This window comes from Otolemur garnettii, unplaced genomic scaffold (genome assembly GCF_000181295.1).
Source record: "Otolemur garnettii isolate 467f Iridium unplaced genomic scaffold, OtoGar3 scaffold00010, whole genome shotgun sequence".
NCBI lineage: Eukaryota > Metazoa > Chordata > Mammalia > Primates > Galagidae > Otolemur > Otolemur garnettii.
Genome location: NW_003852405.1, coordinates 16,625,302 through 16,652,958, shown reverse-complemented (window position 1 = coordinate 16,652,958; position 27,657 = coordinate 16,625,302). Strand labels below are relative to the sequence as shown.

Below are 27,657 nucleotides of genomic sequence, written 5' to 3'. Positions count from 1 at the left end.
TTTTTTTTTTTTTTTTTTTAGTAGAGACAAGGTTTCACTCTTGCTCAGGCTGGTCTTGAACTCCTGAGGTCAAGCAACCCTCCTGCCTTGGCCTCCCAGAGTGCTGGGATTATAGGTGAGAGCCACTGTGCCTTTATGAGCCTAACTGAAATGACTCAGTTCTAAAACTTTTGTTGATTGGCTCAGAAGAAGTTTTTCCCTCTCCTCTGATTTCCTGTAGTAGCTCTTACCTCTCTCATGGTATTTAATGCGTGTTACTCTCGAATTCTGTGATCAACAGCATAATTATTATGAGCCATACTGTCTGGGTGTGATTCCTGGCTTCACCACTTACTAGCTATGTGATTTGAAGCAAATTATTTATTCTTTCTGTACTCAATTTTCTTACCTATTAATATAACATGGAATGACAGTAATAGCTACATCACTGTCATGAGGATTAGTATTTATAAAGCTCTTAGAATATTTATTTTTCTCCTACTAAATTGTATGGTCTTAAGAAAAGAAATCTCTTCTTTATATTATTTAACATTCCCAGCAGTCCTATGTGTAATAGTTCAGAATCTGATTTTTTGCAGGACTTTGTTAAAGGATAGAATATCTTCTGCATTTGTAAGTTAGCTATTGGGTATAAGAATCCAGTTGAGAATTACTGTGTCAGTACATATTTTCTTGTCTACAGTGATACTCAGACCCTAGTATAGGACCAAATGCCAGACTGTCTGCTGCCTGCTGCTGAGCCTTGATAATTTAGCCACAGAGACTTGGGCAAAAATGTGGGATATAAGTGAAAGTATTGAAAGTAGAAATGGGAGGACACACTCTGTTGTAAACAATAGCATATCATTTAGGTCCCAAAAGCCCTTACTAAGAGTTACACATATCCACTGGAATAGTCAAGTCTAGTCACCATCCAACTAGTATCATTTGTTTTCTCTGAGCCGTACCAAATGAGGCAGCTCCTATAACTAGAATTTCAGTGAGTGGGAAGTAAGAGGGTAAACAGGATAATTGGAACGCTTGGAAAGGTCTACGTAGGCGGCTAAGGGACAAAGGAAGAAGAAAAACTAAATTTCTACTTTCAGGTAACTCTGTTGGCTTACTTGTCTTTACATTCTAAATTTGTTATTGTTATCTTGGGGATTTCTGAACTGCAAGGGAATCTCTGGAGCAGGGATGGCAAATATTGGGTTCATCTTGTGTGCCTCTGCTATGTGGTACTGAGAAAGAATTTAGTAGGAAAGAACGCCTTCGTCAGTTAGTAGTATCTCCTGTAACACAGAGAGGATTGGCCGGAGAGCCCATTCCCTGAAGTGTCTCCTATGCTTGGGACTGAACAAAAGCGAGGCAGTAGTTGCAGAGTTCATGCTGAATTAATATAGAAAACTACTTGAGACACTGACATTTTTGACTGGCAGTCTTCAAATGTCATAACTCAAGTGAGTTCTGGTTATATCTATCCATTTAACTTTGTCATTGAAAGTTTTTTGTTTTGTTTTGTTTTTGCAGTTTTTGGCTGGGGCTGGGTTTGAACCCGCCACCTCCAGCAGATGGGGCCCGCACCCCACTCCTTTGAGCCACAGGCACTGCCCTATTGAAAGTTCTTTTGCAGTATCATGGCCTTCAGCGCAGCCCCATTTTGGCTCAGTGCCTTGGCATACACCTTTTATATCTTTTCTTGTTTAGTCCATTTTGTGATCTTTAGAAGGTACTTTTTCTCAATCACTTCCGAATTAACCTTACAGAGTCTTCCTGTCCTTGTGGATTCATTTACTGTCATGTTTGTTCCTCTTTATATGTAAGTTTGTAAGAGCTTTTTCCTACCCCCTTTTAATATCCATGATGGCCACGTATCATTTGTGATATTGCACAGCAAAATTGTTCCTGGAGTTCTAAATCACTTGGTCTACATTATTCACATTCATTCTCCAGTATAACTGCTTTCTCAGATATTAAGGCAAAAAATTTCATTGACTGTATTAGAGAAGTACAAGCTAATTACAAACATAATCTCTTCCTTTAAGGGACTTGTGATCTTAAGAAACCAGATTTAAACATATAAACAATGAAACATGTAGGTAATAGTTCTAGTGTTAGGCTATAAAGGAATGAGTGATTGTATTCTATCGTACAAACTGTAATTAACGAGTCTGGAAGTTAGAAAAGGGATTTACTTTAGTCTAGTTTAGTAGAGAAAAACTTTATTGGGCTGATAGAATTAGAACTTAGTCCTTAGTAAATTCTGGAAAAGAGAATAATCCAAATTTCTTATTGGTGAGTTTCATATTATTTTGTTCTTTAATTTCATTTCTTTAAAAAATCTTTGGTCCCTTTTAATTATATTTTCTATTTGATGTAGTCGTAATAAACACATGAAAGTGTTTGATTTGTCAGTTGCCTTCAATTTTCTCTTTCTTTGTTTTTGTTACAGGCATCCTGATTTTCAGCTGCTAAAAGAGGGACAAAGGTATGGTTGAATCAGTATCACTTACCTTCTGTAGATTCCCGTTAATAGAAATGTTAGGAGTGAACCAGGTGATATAAGCTCTTGGACTTCCTGTGCTGATGCGTTATGTAAGTGTACCATTCTAGCCCACACAGAGAAATATTTGACCTGTTCAGCTTTTTCTTTTGTGATGGTTAAGATAATGTGTTTGATCTGTATGATTTATTGTACAGCTGTCCCTACCGAGAAAGTCTTATTGAACCTGCTGAAATACGACACAAACACAGCCTCCCTCTCAGATACTGTGCTTCTTTGTCAACTAGATTGTACCAATTATATTTGTTGAAAGGTTTTTATAGTCTTACAGCAGTTTAAGATACTGTGAGCTATTCATCTATTTGAAAGAGTGTCTAAAGCATTAGTATAAATTCCAAATTGTGATTTATTTTTTTCTTGAATTTGGGTCATGGTATTGCCTGCACAGCCATGGCCATCTCTTAAGACACATCCTTTAACTCTCAGAATAAATGTTCTTAGTTATTAGTCACTCACCACCTTAGTCACACAGAATTGAACACAAGTAAGACATACATTTATTGATGTATATATTTAACTTATAGTTTCAAACTATTATAATTGCCCTAAATTTCCAAAAGAAAGTATGAGATATAGGAAAATTATATTATCTAATATTTTAAAAAATTATAGCTATTCATGTTCCTTCTGATCCAAGAGACAGCTGTATATGCTAGATTCTAAGTAAAAAATGGTATTTAATACTATTCTGAATAGACTTGTCATCTTTACTCCCATTCACAACCTTGCTTTCAAGTCTTTTTTTTTTTCTTTTTTCATATTGAAAGCAAGATTGTGGATGGGAGTGGAGAAAGGCACTTGGAAAAACCGTATTTCAGTAGGGTAGAATTATCCAGTTTTTTTCGTTTTTCTTCATTTTTGCTGTACTCCTTTAACAATTTGAAAATAACTGGGGAGAGAAGACAGGGAAGAAAATGGAAGGAAAACTATATCAAATATACATTAGGAATAGAGAAATTATATGATTCTTCTGAAATTTATGTATCAGAACCTGTTGCCCAGGGAATAAAAATATATAAATACTATGAGACATTTGATTTTCCTGGTATTTAGTTATTTTGTTTGTTTTTTGTTCTACAGTGGCCATGCTGGAGAAGAAGTACAGTTATGCAATAAAGTCATTAAAACATCAGATATTGACAATTCCAGCCGTTTTGAAAAGCAATATGAATCTAGTTCTTCTAGCACTCATAGTGATAGCAGCAGTGATAATGAGCAAGACTTTGTTTCCTCCCTTCTACCAGGAAACAGACCAAATTCAACAAATATTAGGCCACAGCTACACCCAGAAAGCGTAGTGAAAAAGAAAACTTGTCAAAAAGTTAATTCCAAACACAAAGACAAAGAACAGACAGTCGTAGGTATCACTGAACAGTTGGGCAATTGCAGATTAGATAGTCAGGAGAAAGCTGTTGCATATGAACTTCCTTTACAGAAAGTAAATACTCAGATTTCTTTAAGTAGTACTTTGCCTGAGAGATCAAAAGCTTCTGAAAATTCTGATTATAAATACAGTAGGTCAGATATAACTCTAGTAGGCATAAGTAAGAAAAGTGCTGAGCATTTTAAGAAAAAATTTGCCAAATCAAACCAAGTTTCTGGGCCAGCGTCTAGTTCAGTTCAGGTGTGTCCTGAAGTTGCAAAGACTAACTTACTTCAAGTTTTGAAGGAGACTTTGACTGAGTGGAAGACAGAAGAAACTTTGAGGTTTTTGTATGGCCAGAATTATGCTTCCGTGTGTCTGAAACCTTCTTCAGCCCCTCTGGTTAAAGAAGAACTTGATGAAGATGACATAAACTCTGATCCAGATAGTCATTCCCCTTCCTGGAGGGAACCTCAAAACAGCTTGGATGAGTCTTTACCTTTTAGGGGCTCAGATACAGCCATTAAACCTTTGCCAAGTTATGAGAACTTGAAAAGAGAAACTGAAAAATTAAATCTAAGGATCAAGGAGTTTTATAGAGGACGATATATTTTGAATGAAGAAACCACCAAATCACAAGACTCCGAAGAGGTATGTTTATGAGTTTCTGCAAGCTGCTAGCATTTGGAAAACTCACCATAGCACCAAAGCTTGGAGCAGGAAGAATATTGAAGCAATAATTATTAAATTTGCAGATGGTTTCTTTAGTCATTCTACTTATGGGTTTATAATACCATCTCCACAATTAGCCTTTCTATTTTACAAATAGTTGAAGTTTGCTCCTAGTAAATTTTCTTAAGTGTATAAATTATTTTTCTAATGTAAAAATAGTCTATAAAAGTGGGACAAAGTTTTCTTTAAAACCTGATTCTTCATATAGTAAACAGCCTCTCTGAAGAGGCTTGTCGTCTTGTATTTTCTTTTTCTTTTTTTTTTTTTTTTTGTTGGTAAGAGACAGAGTCTCACTTTGTCACCCTCAGTAGAGTGCTGTGGCATCACAGCTCTCAGCAACCTCCAGCTCTTGGGCTTAGGCAATTCTCTTGCCTCAGCCTCCCAAGTAGCTGGGACGACAGGCGCCCACCACAACGCCCGGTGGTGGGCGTTGCAGTTTGGCCAGGGCTGAGTTTGAACCTGCCACCCTCGGTATATGGGGCCGTTGCCCTATTCACTGAGCCACAGGCACCGCCCCTTGTCTTTTCTTTGTTGGTATGTACTCTTTCAGATTTCTACATGAGATATTTGTGTGTTTAATTTTTAATGAGACTAAATATAGTGGAGTTGACTTACTAGATGCATAGTAAAATATATGGAAATATGTAGCAAGCATGTCCATTTAAAATATTGTATATGAAAATAATGTAGGAAAGGAGACTCATTGGGGAATAATAGACAAAGAGACAAAGCATATTCAGATATATCTAGATTTAAAATCTGCTCTATCATTTACTAGCTATGTGAAGTTAGTTTCTTGAGTTTTTATTTGCTCATCTGTAAGTGGGACTATTAATAGCTTCTCTTCTTAAATTGTTGAGTTTTAAAGATAATGTATGTAAAGCATTTGTTAGTACATGACATATAATTGGAACTTAGTAAATAGTACATATATATGTGGAAATAGAAAATGTGTCACTAAGATTTAGGGAGGTTTATTTATTTTGGCTTAAAAAAAATTTTTTTTTATTAAGTCATTTGTACACAGATCATGGATACATTTATGCCGTTATGGGATTCACTGTGGTGATTATTTGTACAAATTGGAGTGCTTACATCCTACTAATTAACATAGCCTTCACCTCATTTACCCAATTATAGTGTTAAGACATTTGTGTTCTATACCTGATAGATCCAACTTGTACTTGCAATATGCTCCAAAGGGTGGTCCCCCTATTTATTTTTTGAGACAGAGTCTATGTCACCCTCAGTAGAGTGTCGTGGTGTTACAGCTCACCGCAACCTCAGACTCTTTGGCCTTAGGCGATTCTCTTGCCTCTGCTTCCCAAGTTGCTGGGACTGCAGGCACCTGCCACAATGCCTGGATATTTTTTTGGTTGCAGTTCTCATTGTTGCTTAGCTGCCACAGGCCCGGTTTTAACCCGCCAGCCTTGGTGCATGTCGCTGGCACCATAACCACTGTGCTACGGGTGCTGAGCCTATTTATTTATGTATAGACCTATTTATCTATGTCTCACTCTGTCACCCTGGTACTGTGGCATCATAACTCACAGCAACTCATGGGCTTGAGCAATCCTCTTCCTTCAGCCTCCTGAGTAGTTGGGACTACAGGCACCCACCACAACACCTAACTAATTTTTTTTTTTTTTTTTTTGAGGCAGAGTCTCACTCTGTTGCCGTCGGTAGAGTGTGATGGCATCGCAGCTCACAGCAACCTCAAACTCTTTGGGCTTAAGTGATTCTCTTGCCTCAGCCTCCCAAGTAGCTGGGGCTATAGGCACCCGTCACAGTGCCCGGCTGTTTTTTTGTTGTAGTTGTCATCGTTTGGCAGGCCCAGCTGGGTTCAAACCCACCATCCCTGGTATATGTGGCCAGTGCCCTAGCACCTGACTATTTTTTTAATTTTAGTAGAGATGGGGTCTCACCATTCCTCAGGCTGGTCTCATACTCCTGAGCTCAAGCAGGCTACCAGTCTTGGCCTCCCAAAGTGCTAGCTAGGATTACAGGCATGAGCCACTGTGCCTAGCTGCTAGGGAAGAACTCTTTAGTATTTCTGCTCCCATTTTTTATTAATATGTACCATCTGGAAAATGAAGTCATTTGACATGAAGAAGAATGGGTAATAACCTTGTTTTTGCCACAAAACTTTGACACTAAAGATTTATAAGTACATTTAAACAACACATTGGTGATATAGAAATAGAGTAAAAGTAGAAGAACAGTAAAAATTTAGGAATTATCTCTATTTCTATAGAATATTGCCTGGTCTCACACCATACTTCACACCACTTCAGTCATATTGTTAGACACCATCCAAAACTTATATTAAGCTGGAAGAAGCATTGTTCTCTGTTGCTGAGCTCCATAACCTATTATAATACATCACTTATTTTATTTTATTTTATTTTATTTTGAGACGGAGCCTCAAGCTATCCCCCTGGGTAGAGTGCCATGGCGTCACGCTCACAGCAACCTCCAACTCCTGGGCTCAAGCGAGTCTCCTGCCTCAGCCTCCCAAGTAGCTGGGACTACAGGCGCCTGCCACAACACCTGGCCATTTTTTGGTTGCAGCCATCATTGTTGTTTGGCGGCCCGGGCTGGGGATTTGAACCCGCCACCTTAGGTGTATGTGGCTGGCGCCTTAGCTGCTTGAGCCACAGGCGCCAAGCCGCATCACTTATTTTATCATTTTTATGTTTATAAGCTTTAAAGAGTAAAAATCGGCTTGGTACCAGTAGCTCAGTGATTAGGGTGCTGGCCACATATACCGAGGCTCGCAGGTTGAAACCTGGCCTGGGCCTGCTAAACGACAATGACAATTGCAACAAAAAATTAGCCAGGCATTGTGGCGGGCGCCTATAGTCCCAGCTACTTGTGAGGCTGAGACAAAAGAATTGCTTAAGCCCAAAGAGTTTGAGATTGCTGTGAGTTGTGACGCCATGACACTCTACCAAGGGTGACAAAGTGGGACTCTGTCTCAATAAATAAATAAATAAATAAATAGAGGTTGCTGTGAGCTATGACACCACAGCATTCTACTGAGGGCAACATAGTGAGACTATGTCTCAAAAAATAAATAAATAGAGGTTGCTGTGAGCTATGACGCCATGGCATTCTACTGAGGGCCACATAGTGAGACTCTGTCTCAAAAAATAAATAGTAAAAATCCCCGAAATTTATGACTTTTTATATATTTACAATGTTTTTCCAAAAATATTACCTTTTAAACCTTTTTCATTGAAGTATAACATGAATAGTTAAGTGTGTGGTTTGTTGAATATTCACATTGAACACACTCATGTAAATTACTGTCCGAGCCAAGAACTAGATCATTGTGAGTACACTAGAAACTCCACACATGTCCCCTCCTAATCATTTCTCTTTCCACAATTAATAACTATTTCTGTTAGCATCAGTTAGTTTTACCAGTTTGAATGCTGTATATTCTTTGGTGTCCAGTCTATGTCCTGCAGTAGTATGGTAGTAGTGTCACATATAGCTGTAGTTTGTTCTTTCATTGTTGCAGTTTTCTGTATACCGCAATTTATGTTAATAGGCATGTAGGCTGTTTCCAGTTTGAGGCTAAATGAACTTTCTTGTACCTGTCTTTCTGCTGAGGTGCATGCATTTATGGAGAGTATCTAGGACTGCAATTGCTGGGTCACATCTGCAGTTATTCTAAGCAATGCCAATTTTTCAGCCCATTGACATTACCATTCTCTTGTCTTTGGGCTTCCATCTATTTCCCTTACTGCTTCCCTCAGTGTTTGCTTCCTCTATGCTTTTAAGATTTTTTTTCCTTGTTTACCATCAACTTTATAATACTTAATACTTTGCCTAAGTATTACAATATTTGTATTCTTTTAACTGTTGCAATACTTGAATCCATGACTTGAATTTTTTTCATCAGTTTGGGAATATCCTTCTTAGTTATCCCTTCAGATATTGCTTCTGTCCCATTTTCCCTCCTCTTTATACTTCATTACAGATCTGTTACCTTTTGTTACTGTTATCTTCTAGGTCTCCTAAACTCCTCTGTGCTTTAAAGTATGTGTGTGGAAGAGAGGAGACTGCTTCTTTCTGAATATGTTCCTATTCACTCTGCTCTCTGCAGTCATTGCTGTTGAATACTCTGCTATTAAGTCTGCCAGTGAGTTGTTACTTGTATATTTCATTTGCAGCATTTCCCAGATTTTCAGCCTAGTCATTTTTCTTTGAATATACTGAACAGTTACTTTAAAGATGCTGCTAACCTCATTATCCGGATTCCTTAGGAGTTGATTTCTATAGGCTGATAGTTTAGAGGTGATCATATTGCTTTATTTTATTACATACCAAACATTGAATATTAAGTATTAACAAGATAACTAGAGACTCAGGTTGCTGTTGGTTTCCTCTAGAATGGATTTGTGTTTGTTGCTGACACAATATGTCATAGTCCTGTATCACCTTAATCTAATCACAGATTAAGATGATTTGAAAGTAAGATTTGGTCCCATAAGACCCAGTCTATTTCCTGTTTTTTCTGTTTCACTACTAGAAATATGGTCTCTCTAAGTCCTGATTGCAAGCGTGGGAAGGGCAGCCCATGCCTCTCCCCTCTTGGCATGCCCTAAACTCTTAACTTTTATTAGAAAACTACTCAAATCCTCAATCTCTAAATTGCCTATTCTGAACTTAGTCAGTGTCCTGTCTGGAATTACCTTTTTCAGGATCTCAGCTGGTGGTTCTTCATGGCCTCATTAGCTTTCTGATGCCATCAGACAAATGTAGTTTTCTCCCACCCCAACTTTTTTTAGTTTTCAGAGAGAGGATTGGTTTGAATTCTCTTATCCACCATTTCTGGAAGCAGAACTCCCCATAATTTATTACTTGCTAGTTTTAATCTTTTAGTCTCCTACATTTTTCGTGGCATTTAGCAGTTTACAAAATCTTTTGTATGCATTTGCCCATTTAATAAGGAGGTATTAATATTCCTATTATACAGATGAGAAAACTAATTTTCAAAGAGAGCAGATAACTCAAGCAAGTTCACATCAGCCTCATAATTGAGCTGATACTCAAATTTAAATCTTCTAATTCTCAAGTATAATTCCTTCCCTACTGTACCACTGGTATAATTTTTTTGTGTTTTAATGTTTACTATTCCACTGTTATCAGAGAAAAAAATGTAAATTTATAATTCTCTTTTGCTTTCTTCGAAATTTCATCAGCGTGATCCCACCTTTCCACTGATAGATTCAAGTTCCCAGAACCAAATTAGAAAACGCATCGTACTTGAAAAATTGAGTAAAGTGTAAGTATGTAACTGCCATTTCAGTTTTGTAATATGTTTAAGTGAATTTGCATTTTATAAGTGTTATCTTTGAATTTTTGAATATTTTGAAAATAATGTGAAAAGTTTAAATGGATTTCTTCATTTGAAAATTTATAATTTTAAGATATCCTATCCAGAAAATACAGAGTTTTATATAAGAGACACAGAGGCACATTATGAAGAGGAAGGTTGAGATTATTGGCATAGCAAACCAAACTACCTCACTCCCACTCAATAATCCGGTGAAGTCAGGGGAAAAAATATCAAAGCTAGAGCCATTTAAATACTGATTTGTGGTAAATGTGTCACGTCAGTTTCACATGCGAACAAGATGTTAAAAAGGTTAAAAGGTCTATATTCTCCTACTTGGCAAACATATTCACAGAACCATTTCACGCTTAACCACTTGAGTTTTTGTTCAACCCAACTTTGCACGTTAGCTTTAAACTTCCCGTGGTGGAAATTATTGTTCTTATAATTAGCCTAGTCATAAGTGACATTTACAAATTGCTCTCTTGGTTTTTCTTTCAAAAGGAGCTTGAAAGTTTTTTCAGTGGTACGAGGACTGTCTTAAACTTTGCAACCTGCATTTTCTTTTTTGAGCAGAAAATATGGAAAGGTGCTGCCAGTCATTATTTCAGGTGTTATGAATATGGAGAGGTCTTATTTTGTAGCAGTTTGAAAATAAAAACATTTTCTGGAACCTATATCTTGAGCAGCTAGGGTATAAAATATTACTTGATATAATGTAAGGTATGATTATTTTTACTTTAAAATACGAGTCAAGAATCCCTTACCTGAAATGCTTGGGACCAGATCAGATTTTTTTATGTTTTCAGATTTTGAAATATTTGCATTTTATTTACCAGTTAAGTATTCCTAAACTGAAAACCCCAACTCCAGACTGCTCCAAATCTGAAACTGCTTGAGCACTGACGTGAAGCTAAAGGAAGTGCTAATTGTAGCACTTCTGATTTTGAGTTTTTACATTAGGGAGGCCCAACTAGGATGTATTTTTAAGCCACATTTGAAATCCTCTTCAGTTAGCTTCCTGTCTTGATTTGGTCTTATATAAAAAAATAAATCAAGAGGAAGAACTAACTTACTCCTCTCATTTTTACATTTTAAATAAATATTTAATATTTATTGAACACTGCTGTATATTAGGCTCTTCATATATAATAAATCTGTTAGTTTTGCCATTTATTTGACCTTCATGCTTGTACATTTGTTTCTTTCTTTCTTTCTTTCTTTTTTTTTTTTTTTTTTTTTTTTTTTTTTTTTTGGCTGAGGCTGGGTTTGAACCCACCACTTCCGGCATATGGGGCCAGCACTCTACTCCTTTGAGCCACAGGCAGCACCCTACATTTGTTTCTTAAATGTAAGGCATGAAACTATAAGAATTCTAGAAGAAGATATAGAAAAACTGTTCAAGATAACATTTGAATTTTAATTCAGCATTCAGCATGTTAACACACACTCATGCACATACTCTCCTGGGATATCAAATGAAATTTCATTGAATTCATAAATCAATTTGGGGAAAATTTACACATTCACAGTACTGAATCTTCCAGCCTACTTTGACAAGAAAATATAAACCTCAACTTTAGGAACATATGTTCTGAAAGTTGAGATGGATTATCTCTATTGGTCTGTATTCAGTAGATAGGGATTTATGCGGAAATAGTTTTCTAGGCTTTTTTTTTTTTTTTAGCTATGAGAGTATACAGTTTAAATTTAAGGCCACAGGGTGGCGCCTTTGGCTCAGGGGGTAGGACGCTGGCCCCATATACCGAGGGTGGTGGGTTCGAACTTGGTCCTGGCCAAACTGCAATATTTTTGCCCTGCAAAAAATAGCTGGGCATTCTGGCAGACACCTGTAGTCCCAGCTACTCAGGAGGCTGAGGCATGAGAATTACCTAAGCTGAGGAGTTGGAAGTTGCTGTGAACTGTGACATAACAGCACTCTACCAAGGGCAATAAAGTAAAAAATAATAATAAAATAAATAAATTTAAGACCACATAAGTATGCCATAGACGCAATTCTGCTCTTGCCAGGTTTTAGCTGAAATAGAAGATGTCAAAAAGAGCTCTACTAGAAGACTAAATTACTCATATTTGCACAAAAACTAAATTTGAGAGAGGGTGGAATAACTTAAAGAAAAGGGAATATAGGCTGGTCATGGTGGCTCATGCCTGTTATCCCAGTGCTTTGGGAGGACAAGGCAGATCACTTGAACCCAGGAGTTTGATATTAGCCTGAACAACAGTTTCAGACTCCTATCTTCAAAAAAAATAAATTTTTTTTTAGACAGTCTCACTTTGTCACCCTGAGAAGAATGCTGTGGTGTCATAGCTTACAGCAACCTCAAACTCTTGGGCTCAAGTGATCCTCTTGCCTCAGACTCCCAATTAGCTGGAACTACAGGTGCCTATCACAATACCCAGCTATTTTTTTAAGACAGGGTATCACTCTTGCTCAGCCTTGTCTCAAAATCCTGAGCTCAAGCAATCCACCCGCCTCAGCCTCCCAGAGTGCTAGGATTACAGGCATGAGCCACCACGCCCAGCATTTACAAAAAAATTTTTTAAATTAGCCAGATATGGTGGCATGCAACTATAGTCCTAGCTACTTAGAAGTCTGAAGCAGGAGGATCACTTGAGCCCAGGAGTCTGAAGTGATTTAGGGAACTATCTATGATTGTACCATTGCAATCCAGCCAGGCTGAAAGAGTAAGACACTGTCTCTGAAAGAATAAAGAAAAGGGCAGCACCAAGAACAGTGACAACAAAACTAATAGGGTAGTATGGGGAGCCTTTTGGTTGCTTTTTTATGAAAGCTGATGGTTTCTTTTTTTCCATTTTGAAAGGAAGACCTTTTTCCTTTCCAATTTAAGAAAACCAATTGTAAAAAGCCTTTTTTCCCCAGATAATCAGAAGAAATTAAATATGTCTTGGAGATTAGGTGATTTTAAAGGATTGTTAATTTGGTTAGGTATGGCAATTATGTGGTTCTGTAAGAATATGCCTTTGTATTTAGAGATACAGATGGAAATAAGGGTCAAATGACATGATGTCAGGGGCTTACTTTAAAAATATTATTGCTGAAGCCAGGCATGGTGGCTCCTGCCTTTAATCCAAGCACTCTGGGGGGCCAAAGCAGGTAGATTACTTGAGCTCAGGAGTTCAAGACCAGCCTGAGCAAGAGCAAGACCCTGTCTCTAAAAATAGCCAGGTGTTGTGGCAGGCGCCTGTAGTCCCAGCTATTCAGGAGGCTAAGGCAAGAGAATCTCTTGAGCCCAAGAGTTTGAGGTTGCTATGAGCTGTGACAGTACAGCACTCTACTGAGGGTGACAAAGTGAGACTCTGTCTCAAAAAAGAAATTATATATGTATATATATAATTGCAAAAAAGAGAAGAAATGAAAAATGAAACAAATGTAGCAAAATATTGAAAGGTTGAATCTGTAAATAGATATATGAGGTTATTACTATTCTTTCCATTTTGGAACATGTTTGAAAATTCCATAATAAAAGGCTTTTTAAAAAGTAACACACGCCTATTGCAGCAGATTAGGTAGTATAAATAAGAAGGAAATGAACCTATAATCCCGCCACTCAGCAGTAACTACTGTTAATCCCTTTATCTTTATTTCTGACATATGGTATATATGTTCATTCCCTTTAGTTCCCTGTTATAGGATAAACCTAGAAGGAATGAAATACGATGTACATGTAGTATGTATAATATACAATGGCATTACATATCTATATGTTTTTATAAAAATGAAACAATACTGTGTATGCATTTTTCACTTACATCACTTACTATCTTTTCACATTAAAAAGTAGGTTCACATTCTTTTAAAGGTTTTATTCTATGAAATGGGTTATCATAATTTATTTAAACAATGACATACTAATAGACACTCATTTCCAGTTTTTCACTACTAAAACTGCCGTATTTTGCCATGTATAATGTCTTCCGTGTGTAATTCACACCTACCTTTTGGCCCAAACTTTCAGGGAAAAAAATCTTTCATTTTAATGTTTTAATTCAAGTTTGTATTTGTTTATATTTGGGTACTTGTTTTTTGTATTATAAGGGAATTTTAGCATTTTTTAACATAGTATAAGAAATTTCATGTACAATGTACTGCTTTATTTTTCCCTCAAAAATTTGGGCAAAAAAATTGCACATTATACATGGCAAAATACAGTGTTCCTGCAACAAGCACCTTTTTTATGTTTATCTGTTTATTTCCTTAGGATAAATTTTTTTCATAGTAAAACTATGGGTTAAAGAGTGTCATTTAAACTTTTAATACACTATATGGTCAAACTACTCTCTAAGAATGTCGTACCAATTTTTCACACCCACCACGAGGATTTACTAAGGAGAAATATACCACATTTTCAGATTGGACCATTTTGGGATCAGCTCCTCTGGCCTCTAAGTCTAATATTTGAAAATAAACAGGTAAAAAAAAACTAGGGACAAGACTGTAGATAACAGCCAAAATGATTTTGTGTTTTAGTGCTTTAAACTCAGTAACATGAACTATAAAATGGATTGTGGGATGTGACTTCTCACCAGTCACAGCGTAGCTCAACCCTTTTAAAAGCATGATTGCGTCCACTGAGGTGCCATTATTTCTATGGAAATTCCAGACCTACGCATGACCCCCCCCTCAATTATTTATATGTAATTAAATTATGTTTTTAAATAAATGTAATATTTTATTTCAGATTGCCTGGACTTTTGGGTCCTCTTCAGATTACCTTGGGAGATATGTACACACAACTTAAAAATCTTGTCCGAACTTTCAGGTTAGTGTTAATATTTTGATTTTCCTTCTCAGTTATTTTGACTTACTGATTACCTTATTGAATATATGGGTAGAAGGCTCAAAGAAAGTAGGTGACTTACTCCAGTGTCTTAGATTTAAATATGGTGCTCTATATTTTCTTCCACTGAACAATATTACTTCTATCTTCTGTTGAATACAACCCCTTATTGGTTCAAACCTTGGTGTATTTCACTTTGGGTAGGATAAATTATGGGATAGCCTAAAATTGAGAGGGAAAATTCTATCTGGGACACAAAGCATATAATATTGTGGATTTTAGTAAAATAATAAATAATATATCAAGCCAGGCTCAGTGGTTTATGCTTGTAATCCTAGCATTCTGGGAGGCCAAGGTGGGAGAATCTCTTGGGCTCAGGAGTTTGAGACCAGACTGAGCAAGAGCAAGACCCCACCTCTACTAAAAGTGGAAAAAAGTAGCTAGGTATTGTAGTAGGCACCTATAGTCTCAGCTACTGGGAAAGCCAAGGCAGGAGAATACTTTGAACCCAGGAATTTTCAGTTGCTGTGAACTAGCCTGATGCCATGGCATTTTAGCCTGCACAACAGAGTGAGACTCTGTCTCTAAAAAAAAAAAGAAAAAAAAGAAAATTTAAATTAAATTTAAAAAATATATATACACACACACTCTCTGTGGGCAATACAGAGGAATAATGCCCACCTTGAAGGAAGGACTCTGTGTGAGGATAAGGTCAGTACAGTGAGCAACACAGCAGTGGGTGATTTAATACTGAAGTGGAACAGACTTGGAGTGCTAAGAACTACAAAGAAAGGGAGAGGAAGATTGCTATCGATTGTGAGGAGAACAGCTGGGATTTTTCTCAGACTGTCAAGGTAAAAATACTAAGGCTAAGACTAAGTTCCCCGTACCAAGAAGCATCAAGATAGCCTCTAAATACTTAATTAGTGGAGGTGGACCCAATACACGTATTCCAAATACTAAAACCGACATTTGCCTGTGACTGAAGCCATATAGCATCAACTTAGAACAAACTTCTAGGGTGGAAGAATTATTTCATCCAAGAAATTTATAATTATTATAGTTTATTGGCATCAAAAGTAGTAGTCAGGGGTGGCACTGTGGCTCAAAGGAGTAGGTAGCCAGCCCTATATGCCGGCGGTGGTGGGTTCAAACCCTGCCCCAGCCAAAAACTGCAAAAAAAAAAAAAGTATAAAATTACAGGAACAGTTTCTTGGCACTATCAGCTGTTAGATTTCTCTTGTAGTTACTGTACTGAACATTGGTGATGCCAGTCACTTAAACTGGCACATTGAAGAATATCACTAACCCTTTTGTGTCCCAAAGAGTAATTCAGGAAAAAGTTTTCCAGTCAGGGTTTTCCTAAAAGGAGCTAACTCTGTATCTAGAATTCATAGCTTAAGCAAATCTCAAAAATTCTGAAATTTTGAAATTGAGCTGAATAGGGCAGCCACTGTGGCTCAAAGGAGTTGGGTGCTGGCCCCATGTGCTGGAGGTGCCGGGTTCAAACCCAGCCCCAGTCAAAAACTGCAAAAAAAAAAGAAAAGAAATTGAGCTGAACAGCTACTAAAAAGAATTATTTGTAATACTTGACATTAAAATGTGTAATCTTCATAGACTCAAAACTAGATTTGTCTTAAAACATTCTCCCTAGGGTCTTTTGTTGTGAAGTTTGACTAAACCAAATGTGGTTGAGGTGCCTTGGTTTTCTCTAATAGTTTTAACACTTTTTTCTTATTATATCTTGATGAGAGATTATATTTGGATTTTTGCATATCTATTTATATAATTTAGGAATTTTTCCAATTCATGACATTTTGGGGTGATATTGTTTCTAATTGATCATCACAGCTATGAAGAATTCCCCAATAAAACTTTTTCTTGAAAGATTTACGAATTTAGGTGGAAATAACTAAAATTTAAATATAGCTTATAAACATTGTTTTCTTTAATGCTGTGAATACTGGTAGATAGTATAGCTCTGCAAAGATTGAGTTATAATAAAATCTAATCTCTATTCTGTCTTATACTAAATTTTTATAAACATTTTCCCAAAATGTGTTCTTGAAAAAGTAATTTATATAATGCACTCAATATTTGTATTAACAGAGAATTTTTCCAAGTAATTGAAAGTTATTACTGATGATGTTATACCTGAAATTAACAGTTTTCACAAGCATCATGAATTATTGCAGTATTTTATTGTTTAGTTGACTGATAAAACAGCCATATTAGGGTATTTTCACTTCATTTCATCGAGGATGTTTATATTTGAAAGTGAATGTTTCGGTGATGGTAAATCACTGGCTGTTCCAGTCCCTTAGTTCTCCAGGTTGCTCCCTTCTACAGCCAGTTAAAAATTTTAGAACTTTCACTGAGGGGAGATAGGTAATCACGAAATTTCAGTTTCAGTGATTCTTCCCCGTTGGGGCTTTTTTCCTACTTTTAAGGACCTCTTTATTTTTCCACATAGACCCCAAATAATATTACCTGTTAAGTAATAACAAATTTGTTTTCATTTTTTAAAAAATTGTTGTTATAAAAAATAACAATTTTTCAACAATGAAAAATGCACTTAACCGCCAATGAGAACTTCTGTTCAGCTTTAGTGACTGATATTTCAAGTTGTTAATAATTTCAGTGGAAACGACATGATGCTGTAGTTAGATTGTCTCACCCTTACGATGGACAAAGTTTCTTTTCCTTTTGAATTATGTTTCTGAACTGTTTTTAAAAATAACAACAGGATTACCCCGTGATTACTTTTAGATGTCCTAGAAATTTGAGTGTTTCATTTCGGAAACCATTGCCCAATCTGTTATTTTTTGTCTTCTAAAGTAGCCCTGGTAATAACGTCTGGTCCATGTCAATATATGTAGCCAATACAGTACTCACTGTGTGCCAGGCAGGACCTGGTGCTTTGTATATGTAATTTAATTTCAAAAAACACAGTGGCATTGGGCAGCGCCTGTGGCTCAGTGAGTAGGGTGCCAGCCCCATATACCAAGGGTGGTGGGTTCAAACCCAACCCTGGCCAAACTGCAACAAAAAAAAATAGCCGGGCGTTTTGGTGGGTGCCTGTAGTCCTAGCTACTTGGGAGGCTGAGGCAAGAGAATCACCTAAGCCCAAGAGCTGGAGGTTGCTGTGAGCTATGACACCACGGTACTCTACCGAGGGTGAAAAAGTGAGACTCTGTCTGTAAAAATAAAAAACATAGTGGCATTGTCCTCATTTTTCTACAGAGGACAGGTGACTAGGTAAGTAGCCTTTCTCAAATCACACAGCTAGTAGTTGGGTTTTGACCCCCAAGACTAACTCTAGAGCCCCAGCTTCATTACCACATCACATTGCTGTCTCTTGGTAGATAAAAAAATTGTTGATCATAAAAGCAGTATGGATTTAGGTTTTTACAGTACTCTACTCATATTTCAGAAAAAGCCCCTTGTTTTGACATGAAAAGTCATTGTCCTCTGCACTTAACCTCTGTCTGATCACTTTATTATTAAGCAATTAAAACCTAATTTAGAATCAGAAATTTAAAGTAGCTTTGAAGAAAACTTTACACTTGTATCTTCTGTAACTATTGCTATGTTGAGAGTTATCATTCTGTTACCATCTTTAAAAATGCTTAGATATGGCATAGCTCCTTTAAAAATAAATGTTGGCTCAAAGGAGTAGGGCACCGGCCCCATATGCCAGGGGTGGTAGGTTCAAACCCAGCCCTGGCCAAAAAAAAAAAAGAATAGAAACAATTTGGGTGGCACCTGTGGTTCAGTGAATAGGACGTGGGTCCCATATCCTGAGGGTGGCAGGTTCAAACCCGGCCCCGGCCAAACTGCAACAAAAAAATAGGCATTGTGGCAGGCACCTGTAGTCCCAGGTACTTGGGAGGCTGAGGCAAGAGAATCGCCTAAACCCAGGAGTTGGAGGTTGCTGTGATCTGTGACACCACGACACTACCGGGGCAATAAAGTGAGACTCTGTTTCTAAAAAATAATAAAATTAAATGTTCTGTCAATAAAACATAAATTTGGCCAATTTAATTAAGTTACATGAGATTGAGCTTTGGGGTAAAAATGAAAAGACCTGGGCCCATATCTCACCCTTTTCCTTAGATGAAGCTAGATTGTGATTTGCCCTTACAGTGTTTAGTAATTAAAGCCAGGCCTGCTAATTCTCAGGCCCGTGTTTCCCTTCCACCACATGGCACGTTGCCTTTCCTATATACTACTCTTTTCTATAACTTCATAACTTTTTCGTAGGGAAATGACTTTACTCCTTTACTTGACAAATATTTATGAAGCTCCTGCTGAGTGCCAGGCCCTGCACAGGGTTTTGTTTGTTTGTTTGTTTGTTTGTTTGTTTGTTTTTGAGATGGAGTCTCACTCAGTCACCCTGGCTGAGTGCCTTGGCGGCATAACTCACAGCAACCTCAAACTCTTGGGCTCAAGTGCTCCTCTTGCTTCAGCCTCCCAAGTATTAGGTGCCAACCACAACATGTGGCTATTTTTAGAGAAAGGGTCTCACTTTTGCTCAAGCTGGTCTGGACCTAGTGAGCTCAAGCAATCCACCAGCCTTGGCCTCCCAAGTGCTGGGATTACAGGCATGAGCCCACACCCAGCCCCTGCATAGGGGTTTATTCCCTGCCTTGAGCATCTTACCAGCTACCACCAACTGTGGATGACAGTTGTTTCTTAGTTAACACATGTGCTATTGTATACTTGAAATTTGCTAAGAGAGTAGGTCTTCAGTGTTCTTACCACATATACACCCACAATAAAAGGTAATTAAGGTGATGGATGTGTTAGCTTGATTAGGACATTCATTTCACAGTGTATCTGTATATCAAATCATCACATTATCCAACTTAAATGTATATAATTTTCATTTGTGAATTTTATCACAATAAAGCTGGAAAAACAGTTACAAATGTAATAAATTTTACTAAAGGGTAGTATGGGTAGTTATGGAGGCTTGTAAGGGGGAATTAGCCTTGTTAGGGGAGGAAGACGCTATATCCTCAGGGACATATTCCCCGAAGAAATGACCTTAAAACTGAGACGTTTGAATTCTATCTCCCATCCTCTGAAATGGCGTCCTTACTGATGCCAGCAGTCCAAACATTTGTCTAGTTTCCTAACATACATATATATACACCACCTCATATATATATTATATATACTTATAAGGGGAGGGCAAAGAACCATTTGTTTCACTGGACCAAAAACCCAAACTTGGACATTTCCATTAGAACTGAAAAGATCCAGTGGCCTAATGGGATTCTTATTTAAAGGTTTTATTAATTTTTTAAATTTCCCATGAGGGCGCCCATACTCAGTGGTTAGGGCACCATCCACATGCCCAGGGGCTGGTAGGTTCAAACCTGGCCTCAACCTGCTAAAAAAAAAAAAAAGCTGGACATTGTGGCGGGTACCTGTAGTCCCAGCTACTCGGGAAGCTGAGGCAAGAGAATTGCTTAAGCCCAAGAGTTTGAGGTTGCTGTGAGCTGTGACACCATGGTGCTCTACAGAGGGTGACATAGTGAGACTCTGTCTTAGTAAAAAATAAATAAGTCTCCTGTGAGTTGTCTCTGTATCCATCAGCATCAAAGACGTAAGGAAAAAGAAGCATTTTGTTCATCACCTCTCTAGACTCCAAATAAGAGTTCTATTTAACAGGGTTTTAGGACTTATGAAACTAAGCCTCCCGTGATACCTAAGCTAGTGAAGACAAGAATCACCTTGTTCTTCAGTCCTATAAGACTACAGTCGCCAACCCCAGGCTGTGCCCAACCAAGAGCGCAGCAGGAGGTGAGCTGCAGGTGACAAGGCTTCACCTGTTTACAGCTGCTGCCTCCATCGCTGGCATTAGCTCCTGAGCTCCCCCTCCTGTCGGATCCTGTCTCCACCCCTGTCTGTGGAAAATTGTCTGCCATGAAACCGGTCCTGGCCCCTGGTGCCAAAAAGGTTAGGGACCACTGCTATACCAGGTAGTTACCACTGCAGATAGGAGACATTCAGATGTTCTCTTCCTCTTAGATTTATAAACTATTATCACCTTTTTCTGTCAGTCCATTATGTGACTGTAAATCCCTTTCAGTTATTTCCTGTATTACTGAATTACATTAGATTAAAACTAAGACAATGAAATTATGATATCTGAGATTTGCTTCAAAATTATTTAGGTTGGGGTAGTGCTGAATATGGGGTATATAGATGAAACGTGATTGGCGAGGAATTCATATGTAATTGCCAAAGTTGTGATAAGTACATAGGAGGGGTTATTTTATATGCTCTCTATTTTTAGGTATATATATTTGAAATTAATTTAAAAATTGGGGAAAATAAGCCAAAAATCTATGTGCATTATTTTGGTAGGGAATGTTAAGAGTCTGTTCCAAAAACCTTGGGGATAATTATTTTTCTAAATCTTTAGTAAAAGTCTATAGCTTTGATAAACAAAAATTGCTTAAATTCCCTTTACTGCCAAAACAAAAAATAGAAAAACATCAGTTGCTTAGAATACAAAATGACATCTGTTATGATAACTGGTTTGTGGTCTTCGCATTCTAACAGGACGACTTTAGCAGGTCTGTGGCTAATTGTAGGCTAGGGCTTCCGTGGTATTTTTAATACCACGTTGATGACAGCGACTAGTGTTGGGAAATCTTTTCAGTCAATACTGACAATGGTAAAGAGTTGATGTGAATAACCCTGTCCTTCTCTTTGAATGGTAATCAATCGTGAGAGCTTGTAGAACAGTGATTCGCAAGCCAGTTGTGCATCAGAATTACCCGGGAGCTTTTAACCACTAAAGATGCCTGGTTCTTCCCCTAGAGATGGAGTTTCATTTGGCTAAGGTTGGGCTCAGACGTTAGTATTTTCTAAAAGTCTCCTAGGTAATTCTCATGTGTAGCCAGAGTTGGGAGCCTATTTTAAACCGAAATTAAAAGCATTTTTTTCAGCTGTTTGTAGAATCTTTACCCAGTGTGCAGTGCTGTCCTTTCCGCTGAATTGGATCATGAGTCTGTTATCTAGTAGAATGTTACCTGGATTCACCGTCATGGTGTAAAGCAGGTTCTATCAGAAGCTGCCTGGTAGTGATTCACTGTCACTGTCAGTGTTGAAGCAAGATAAACCAGAGTTGGATGAAAATTGTTTTTTTATTGAGGTAAAAAATACTTAATTTACCAATTTTCATAGTTCAATGATAATAAATACATTTAAATTCTTTTTTTTCTCCAAGCCCCCCTCCCCTTTCTAGCCAGTCCTCTCACTATCTTCATATGGTCCATTTTTTTAGCTTCCACACCTTAGTAAGAACATTAATGTTTGATTTTCTGTGCCTGGCTTATTTTACTTAACGTAATGGCCTCTAAGTCCATCCATGTTGCTGAAAATGATAGGACTTCTTTCTTTTTATGGCTGAATGACATTCCATTGTGTATATATACCACATTTTCTGTACCATTCCTCCATGGATGGGCACTTAGGTTGATTCAGTGATATTTTGGCTGTTGTGAATATTGCTGCAATAAACATGGAAGTATAGTCCTCTTTTCAATATACTGATTTCCTTTCTTTTGGATATACACTGAAGTGGGGGAGTTGCTGGATGATATGACAGTTCTATTTTTAGTCTTTTGAGGAACCTCCATACTGTTCTCCATAGCAGCTGTGCTAGTTTACCTTCCCACCAACAATGTATGAGGGTTCTCCTTTCTCCACATTCTTATCAACTTCTGGTTTTGCTTGTTTTTTTTTTAATATATATATAAACCATTCTAACTGAGTGAGATGATGCCTCAGTGTAGTTTTCAGTTGCGTTTATCTGGGTATTAGTGGTGTTAAGCATCTTTTTAATATACCTATTGGCCGTTTGTTCAGATATTTTGGCGTTTTTATAATCAGATTATTTGGGGGTTTTGCTGTTGGGTTGTTTGAGCTCCTTATATATTCTGGTTATTAATACCTTGTCAGGTAGATGATTTTGTAAATATTGTGTCATATTCTGTGGGTTGTCTCTTCACTTTGTTGATTGTTTCCTTTGCTGTGCAGAAGCTTTTTGTTTTGACATAATCCAGTTGTCTCTTCTTGCTCCAATTGCCTATCCTTTTGAGGTCTTACATGAAAAGTCTTTGCTCGGACCAATGTCCTAGAGCATTTCTCCAATATTTTCTTCTCATGTCATAGTTTCTGGTCTTAGATTTTAGTTTTTAATTCGTTTCAATTTGATTATTGTGTATAGTGAGAGGCAAGAGTCTAGTTTCATTTTTCTGCATGTTGTTATCCAGTTTTACTAGCACCGTTTATTGAAATCATCCTTCTTCCCTGTTGTACGGTCTTGATGTCTTTGTCAAAGATGAGTTGGTTGTAAATGAATGGATTTATATTGGAGTTCTCTTTTCCCTTGTTCTGTGTGTCTTATTTTTATGCCAGTACCATACTATTTTGGTTACTATAGCTTTATGCCTCCAACTTTGTTCATGTTACTCAGGGTTGCTTTGGCTATTGGGGGCCTTTTGTAGTTCCATATACATTTTAGGATATTTTTTCTGTTTCTGTGAAAAATGCCACTGATATTTTGCATTGAATCTGTAAATTGCTTTGGACAGTACTGTCGTTTTAACAATATTAAGTCTTCCAATCCATGAACATGGAATATCTTTTCTTTTTGTGTGTGTCTTCTTCTATTTCTTTCATCTGTGTTGTATAGTTTGCCTTGCAAAGACCTTTCATTTCTTTGATTAGATTGATTTCTAGGTATTTCACGTTTTTGTAGCTTTTTCAGTGGGATCACTTTCTTGATTTCTTCTTCAGATTGTTTGCTGTTGATGTATATGAATGGTGATTTTGTATGTTGATTTTGTACCCTGTGACTTTACAGAATTTGTTTATCATGTCTAATTATTTTTTGGTGGAGTCTTCAGGTTTTTCTATGTATAAGATCAGAATCATATGCAAACGAGGCTGATTTGACTTCTTCCTCTCCAGTTTGGATGCCCTTTATTTCTTTCTCTTGCCTAATTCCTTTGGCTTAAAATTCTATCTTGACACTGAAGTCTATTTTAAATTTCATCAGTGATGAATCAAGGTATTTTTCTAAATGTGTATGAAGTTCATGTTATATTTCAAGAATGTGCTTTTTTAATGTTTTCTATCAAGAATTACCATTTTCATTTTTGAATTGTCACTCAGACAATAGTAAGTATATTCTTTTAGTGTCTGTGCTAGAAATTACTATTTTGTGTTGATAAACACTTTTCCCTTTCCCAGTTCATTCTTCATTTTTCCCTAGAAGCAGGGAAACAGGATGGTACTAAGGAACAAGACAGTTGCCATTTTAAGTGTGAAAATATGTCAGAGGGGAACAGCAGGTACAAAGGCTCTAAATCTAAAACAGGAGCAGGCCTGGTATATTCATGTAATAGTCAGCTTGCTGGTGAGGCAGGAGAAATGAGCAGAGGCAAGAGTGGAAAGACGACATGGCAGAGAAATAGAGGTTGGGTAGAGTGCAGATTTTTATTGTGTGTATATACACACACACAGAGTATTCAGTATCGTCTGTGCTTGATTTATATAAAATACCATGCTTGCTTTCTTTTATTCAAAATTACGATAAGCAAAATAAGTAAATCTAATTCATTCATTTTAACACTTATTTAGTATTTTATAAATGAGCCACGATTTTTCCCCTATTATAACCAGTGTTGCATTAATAATCTTCATACACATTTCCTCATATATAAGCGAGAGAGTTTTTTTAGGCTTTGTATCTAGAGTAGAAAAGCTGGGCCTTTTGTATGCCTTTTCAGCTTTCTTAGATACTGCCAAATTGTTGTTCAGTTGCTCACATCAACAGGGGGTTAAAGGTACTATTTCTTCCTGTCCTCACCATCCTTAGTATTGCTAGCCTTTTATTTTGGCCAGTCTGATGAAGTGAATTATTGTTTTTATATTATATTAATTTCCCAGATTACAAGTAAGATTGAGCTCCTTTTCAAAATTTATTGGCCCTTTCAACTTTACTCCTCAATAAATTGCCTGCTCACATTCTTTGTTATTTATTCATTGGATGATACTTTCTTACTGATTTATGTCACTTTTTAATTTAGGGTGATCTTTCTGAATGTTTTCTGTGAAACTAAGACATCTACAGAGTATCTTTTTGCCTTCAGTGTCTAAAAGATAGGATTCATTTCTGATTTTTTTAAAACTTAAGTTTTCTTTAACAAAGACCTCGTCTTCTCATTTGTTAAGCCACCTCTCATGTCTGTAAGTTATGGATTATGACATCCCTTAATTTCCTGCTGCCAGCCTAGCATAGGAAGGTGCAAAAGATGCAGTAAAATTAAAGTAAAATTCAAATCATAAATCACATACCTTAAGCTGGGCACAGAGATTTGTACCTGTAATCCCAACTACTAGGGAGGCTTGAAGCAAGAGAGTCACTTGAGCCCAGGGGTTAAAGGTTGTAGTGTGCTATGACTGTACCTGTGAATAACCACTGCATTTGAGTCTGGGCAACACATTAAGACCCTGTGTCAAAAAATATATATACATGTGCATATATATGTACATATATATATAGTTAATTTTAATAAAATGTTTGAGTGGGGAAAGCATAGAGAGTGTTGGGGGAGGTGCATGTGGTTTATTAAAACCATATAAATGTTAATAATTTCCCACATTTTTCCCATCATTTCATCTTGTCTAGTAGTAATATCGTTTGAGATTGTCCTCATCAGATACTGAATATCAAGCCACATTATTATACTACCGACTCTTGCCTATTAAATATAGCAAATATTAAAAAAATTAGCGCTTCTTTGATTATAAATCTGATTTTATCTAAAAAGAGAAGGTTCATTTATTTAAATGTAACAATCCTTGGGTAAATTTTATCTTGCTGTCTTTCAGGTTAACAAATAGAAATATTATACACAAACCTGCAGAGTGGACTTTAATTGCTGTAGTGTTGCTGTCATTGTAAGTACTCTTTAGATTTTTAACTCTAAACGCTAAATATGAAGAATTTTTATTTGGGAAAAGCAGAGTTATTCACTAATTTTGTAAACTGCCATGGAAAATATTATGCCTGTATTTTCTGCCTTATTTTCCTTTCCTCTATAATAAAATGATTTTTATATAAAGTGATATGCCATATTTTGATAAACCAATTATTTTCTTTATGTCTTTTACCATCTTTTCTTCTGAGGACCTTATTCTTCACACTGTTATCTTCTTTTGAAAGAGAATATCTTCATTTTGGCACATACAGAATAGTCCTTTAGTTTCTTTCTTTCTTTTTATTGTTGGGGATTCATTGAGGGTACAAGATGTGTCACACACTGAGACCCCACCCCCCTCTCTCCGTCCCTCTTTGGTTTCATTTTTATAGTCTATTTCATTAACATTGAAAGGGCTTCATTATTTTACCTCTGTTATTTTTACTTATCTTATGCTATTTCATTTTTCTGCAACATACTTTATATTAATCAGAAAACTTTAATTTTCAAACTAACGTGCATTTTAAAATCTAACAGATTTAAAGGAACTAAGATAGATGCTTACTATAAAACATATATAAAACATTTAATATTCATTACTTTCTAAGAATCACTAGTGGTTTCTAAGGCTGTCTTTCAATAGAGGTAAAACCATTTAATATGTGTAGTGTTTTTCAGCTTGAATTGCAAAAGTCTTCTTTTGAGGACCATTCATTACTGCGTTACTGTTACTGCCTGGCACTTGCCAGGTCAGTGAAGCCCACAGGACACTGAAAACTTATGAGATACTCACAGGTCAAGAAGTGTTAGGAGTCAGCCTCAAAGCACTTCCACCCTGCTTTCTCTTTCTTTGATATTACTTCAGTCTGACATGTTATTCTGGCTTTACTGTCCCAAGGAAAGCTGGCCTGAGAAGCATTAGAGTAGGCTTCAGTGAGCCAGCATCTGTGTCACCCAACCAGATAGAACTCACATGATTCATTAAATCATAACACAGAAAATAACTTTACTTGAATGCCCTGATATAAATTTTTTATCAACCATAAGAACAAATCTTTTGTCATTTCTACTATTCTGTGTTCCAGCTGAATTGGTAATTTGTGAAACAGATCTTATGAATTTTTTAGACAGTTCTTCCCATTTTATGAAATTTGTAAATATTTTGACCACTGGCAAAGAAAATATCATTATCTCTGCCTAACCACCATATCATGTGCCTGCTAACCAACCCTCATAGACAACTGTTTAACTTGTATTTTGGCAATTTATTATTGTAAAGGGGAAGTAACTTTTTGGTTGACAAGTCGAAGGCCTAGGCCCATTAGTAATCTCAGAATCTTGCTTTCTGAGCCAGCGACTACAAGTATTATCTTCATGAGCAGCTGCTCACTGAGGACATGGGAAATCCTGCTTTTTTTATATAAATTAAACTGTTTGCATGTCTTCTCCAAAATGTATAGCAAGGAACAAAAAACGTATGTAAAATTAAATAATGAAGGCTACCATTAAAATTTCTTACGATTATTCCTTTCAAAACTAAACCTCTAGTGTTTGATTTTAACAGAGGCACCCATGTGGGACAAAATATCGAAAGCTTTGCTTGTCCTTTTAATTAAGTAATATTTGACTTTCCTAACTTTGGATTTAATGTAGAGAACCTTTATGTCAGAGGTCAGTGACCCATAAAAATAGTAACTTAATTGAATTCAAGAAGAGAGTGGGCTTGTACAGATCTTAGGTATGTTGTATGTTTCACATTGTACAATCACTCTTGAAGTTACAGCAATAAACACTTTCCTTTTGGAATGTGCCTTGCATTCTTTTCCATTAGCTATAATACTGAG

General features: G+C 36.8%; 1 protein-coding gene across 1 annotated transcript in view; it reads left to right on the top strand.

Moving 5' to 3' along the window:
• The window catches only part of RPAP2 (RNA polymerase II associated protein 2), a 79,480-nt gene that overhangs the window by 21,735 nt on the left and 30,088 nt on the right, over positions 1-27,657 (top strand). The window contains exons 7-11 of the mRNA XM_003784157.3: positions 2,432-2,467; positions 3,623-4,556; positions 9,851-9,933; positions 14,706-14,786; positions 25,725-25,793. Of these exons, the coding sequence (XP_003784205.1) occupies positions 2,432-2,467; positions 3,623-4,556; positions 9,851-9,933; positions 14,706-14,786; positions 25,725-25,793 (1,203 nt within the window). The remainder of the gene's footprint in view (positions 1-2,431; positions 2,468-3,622; positions 4,557-9,850; positions 9,934-14,705; positions 14,787-25,724; positions 25,794-27,657) is intronic.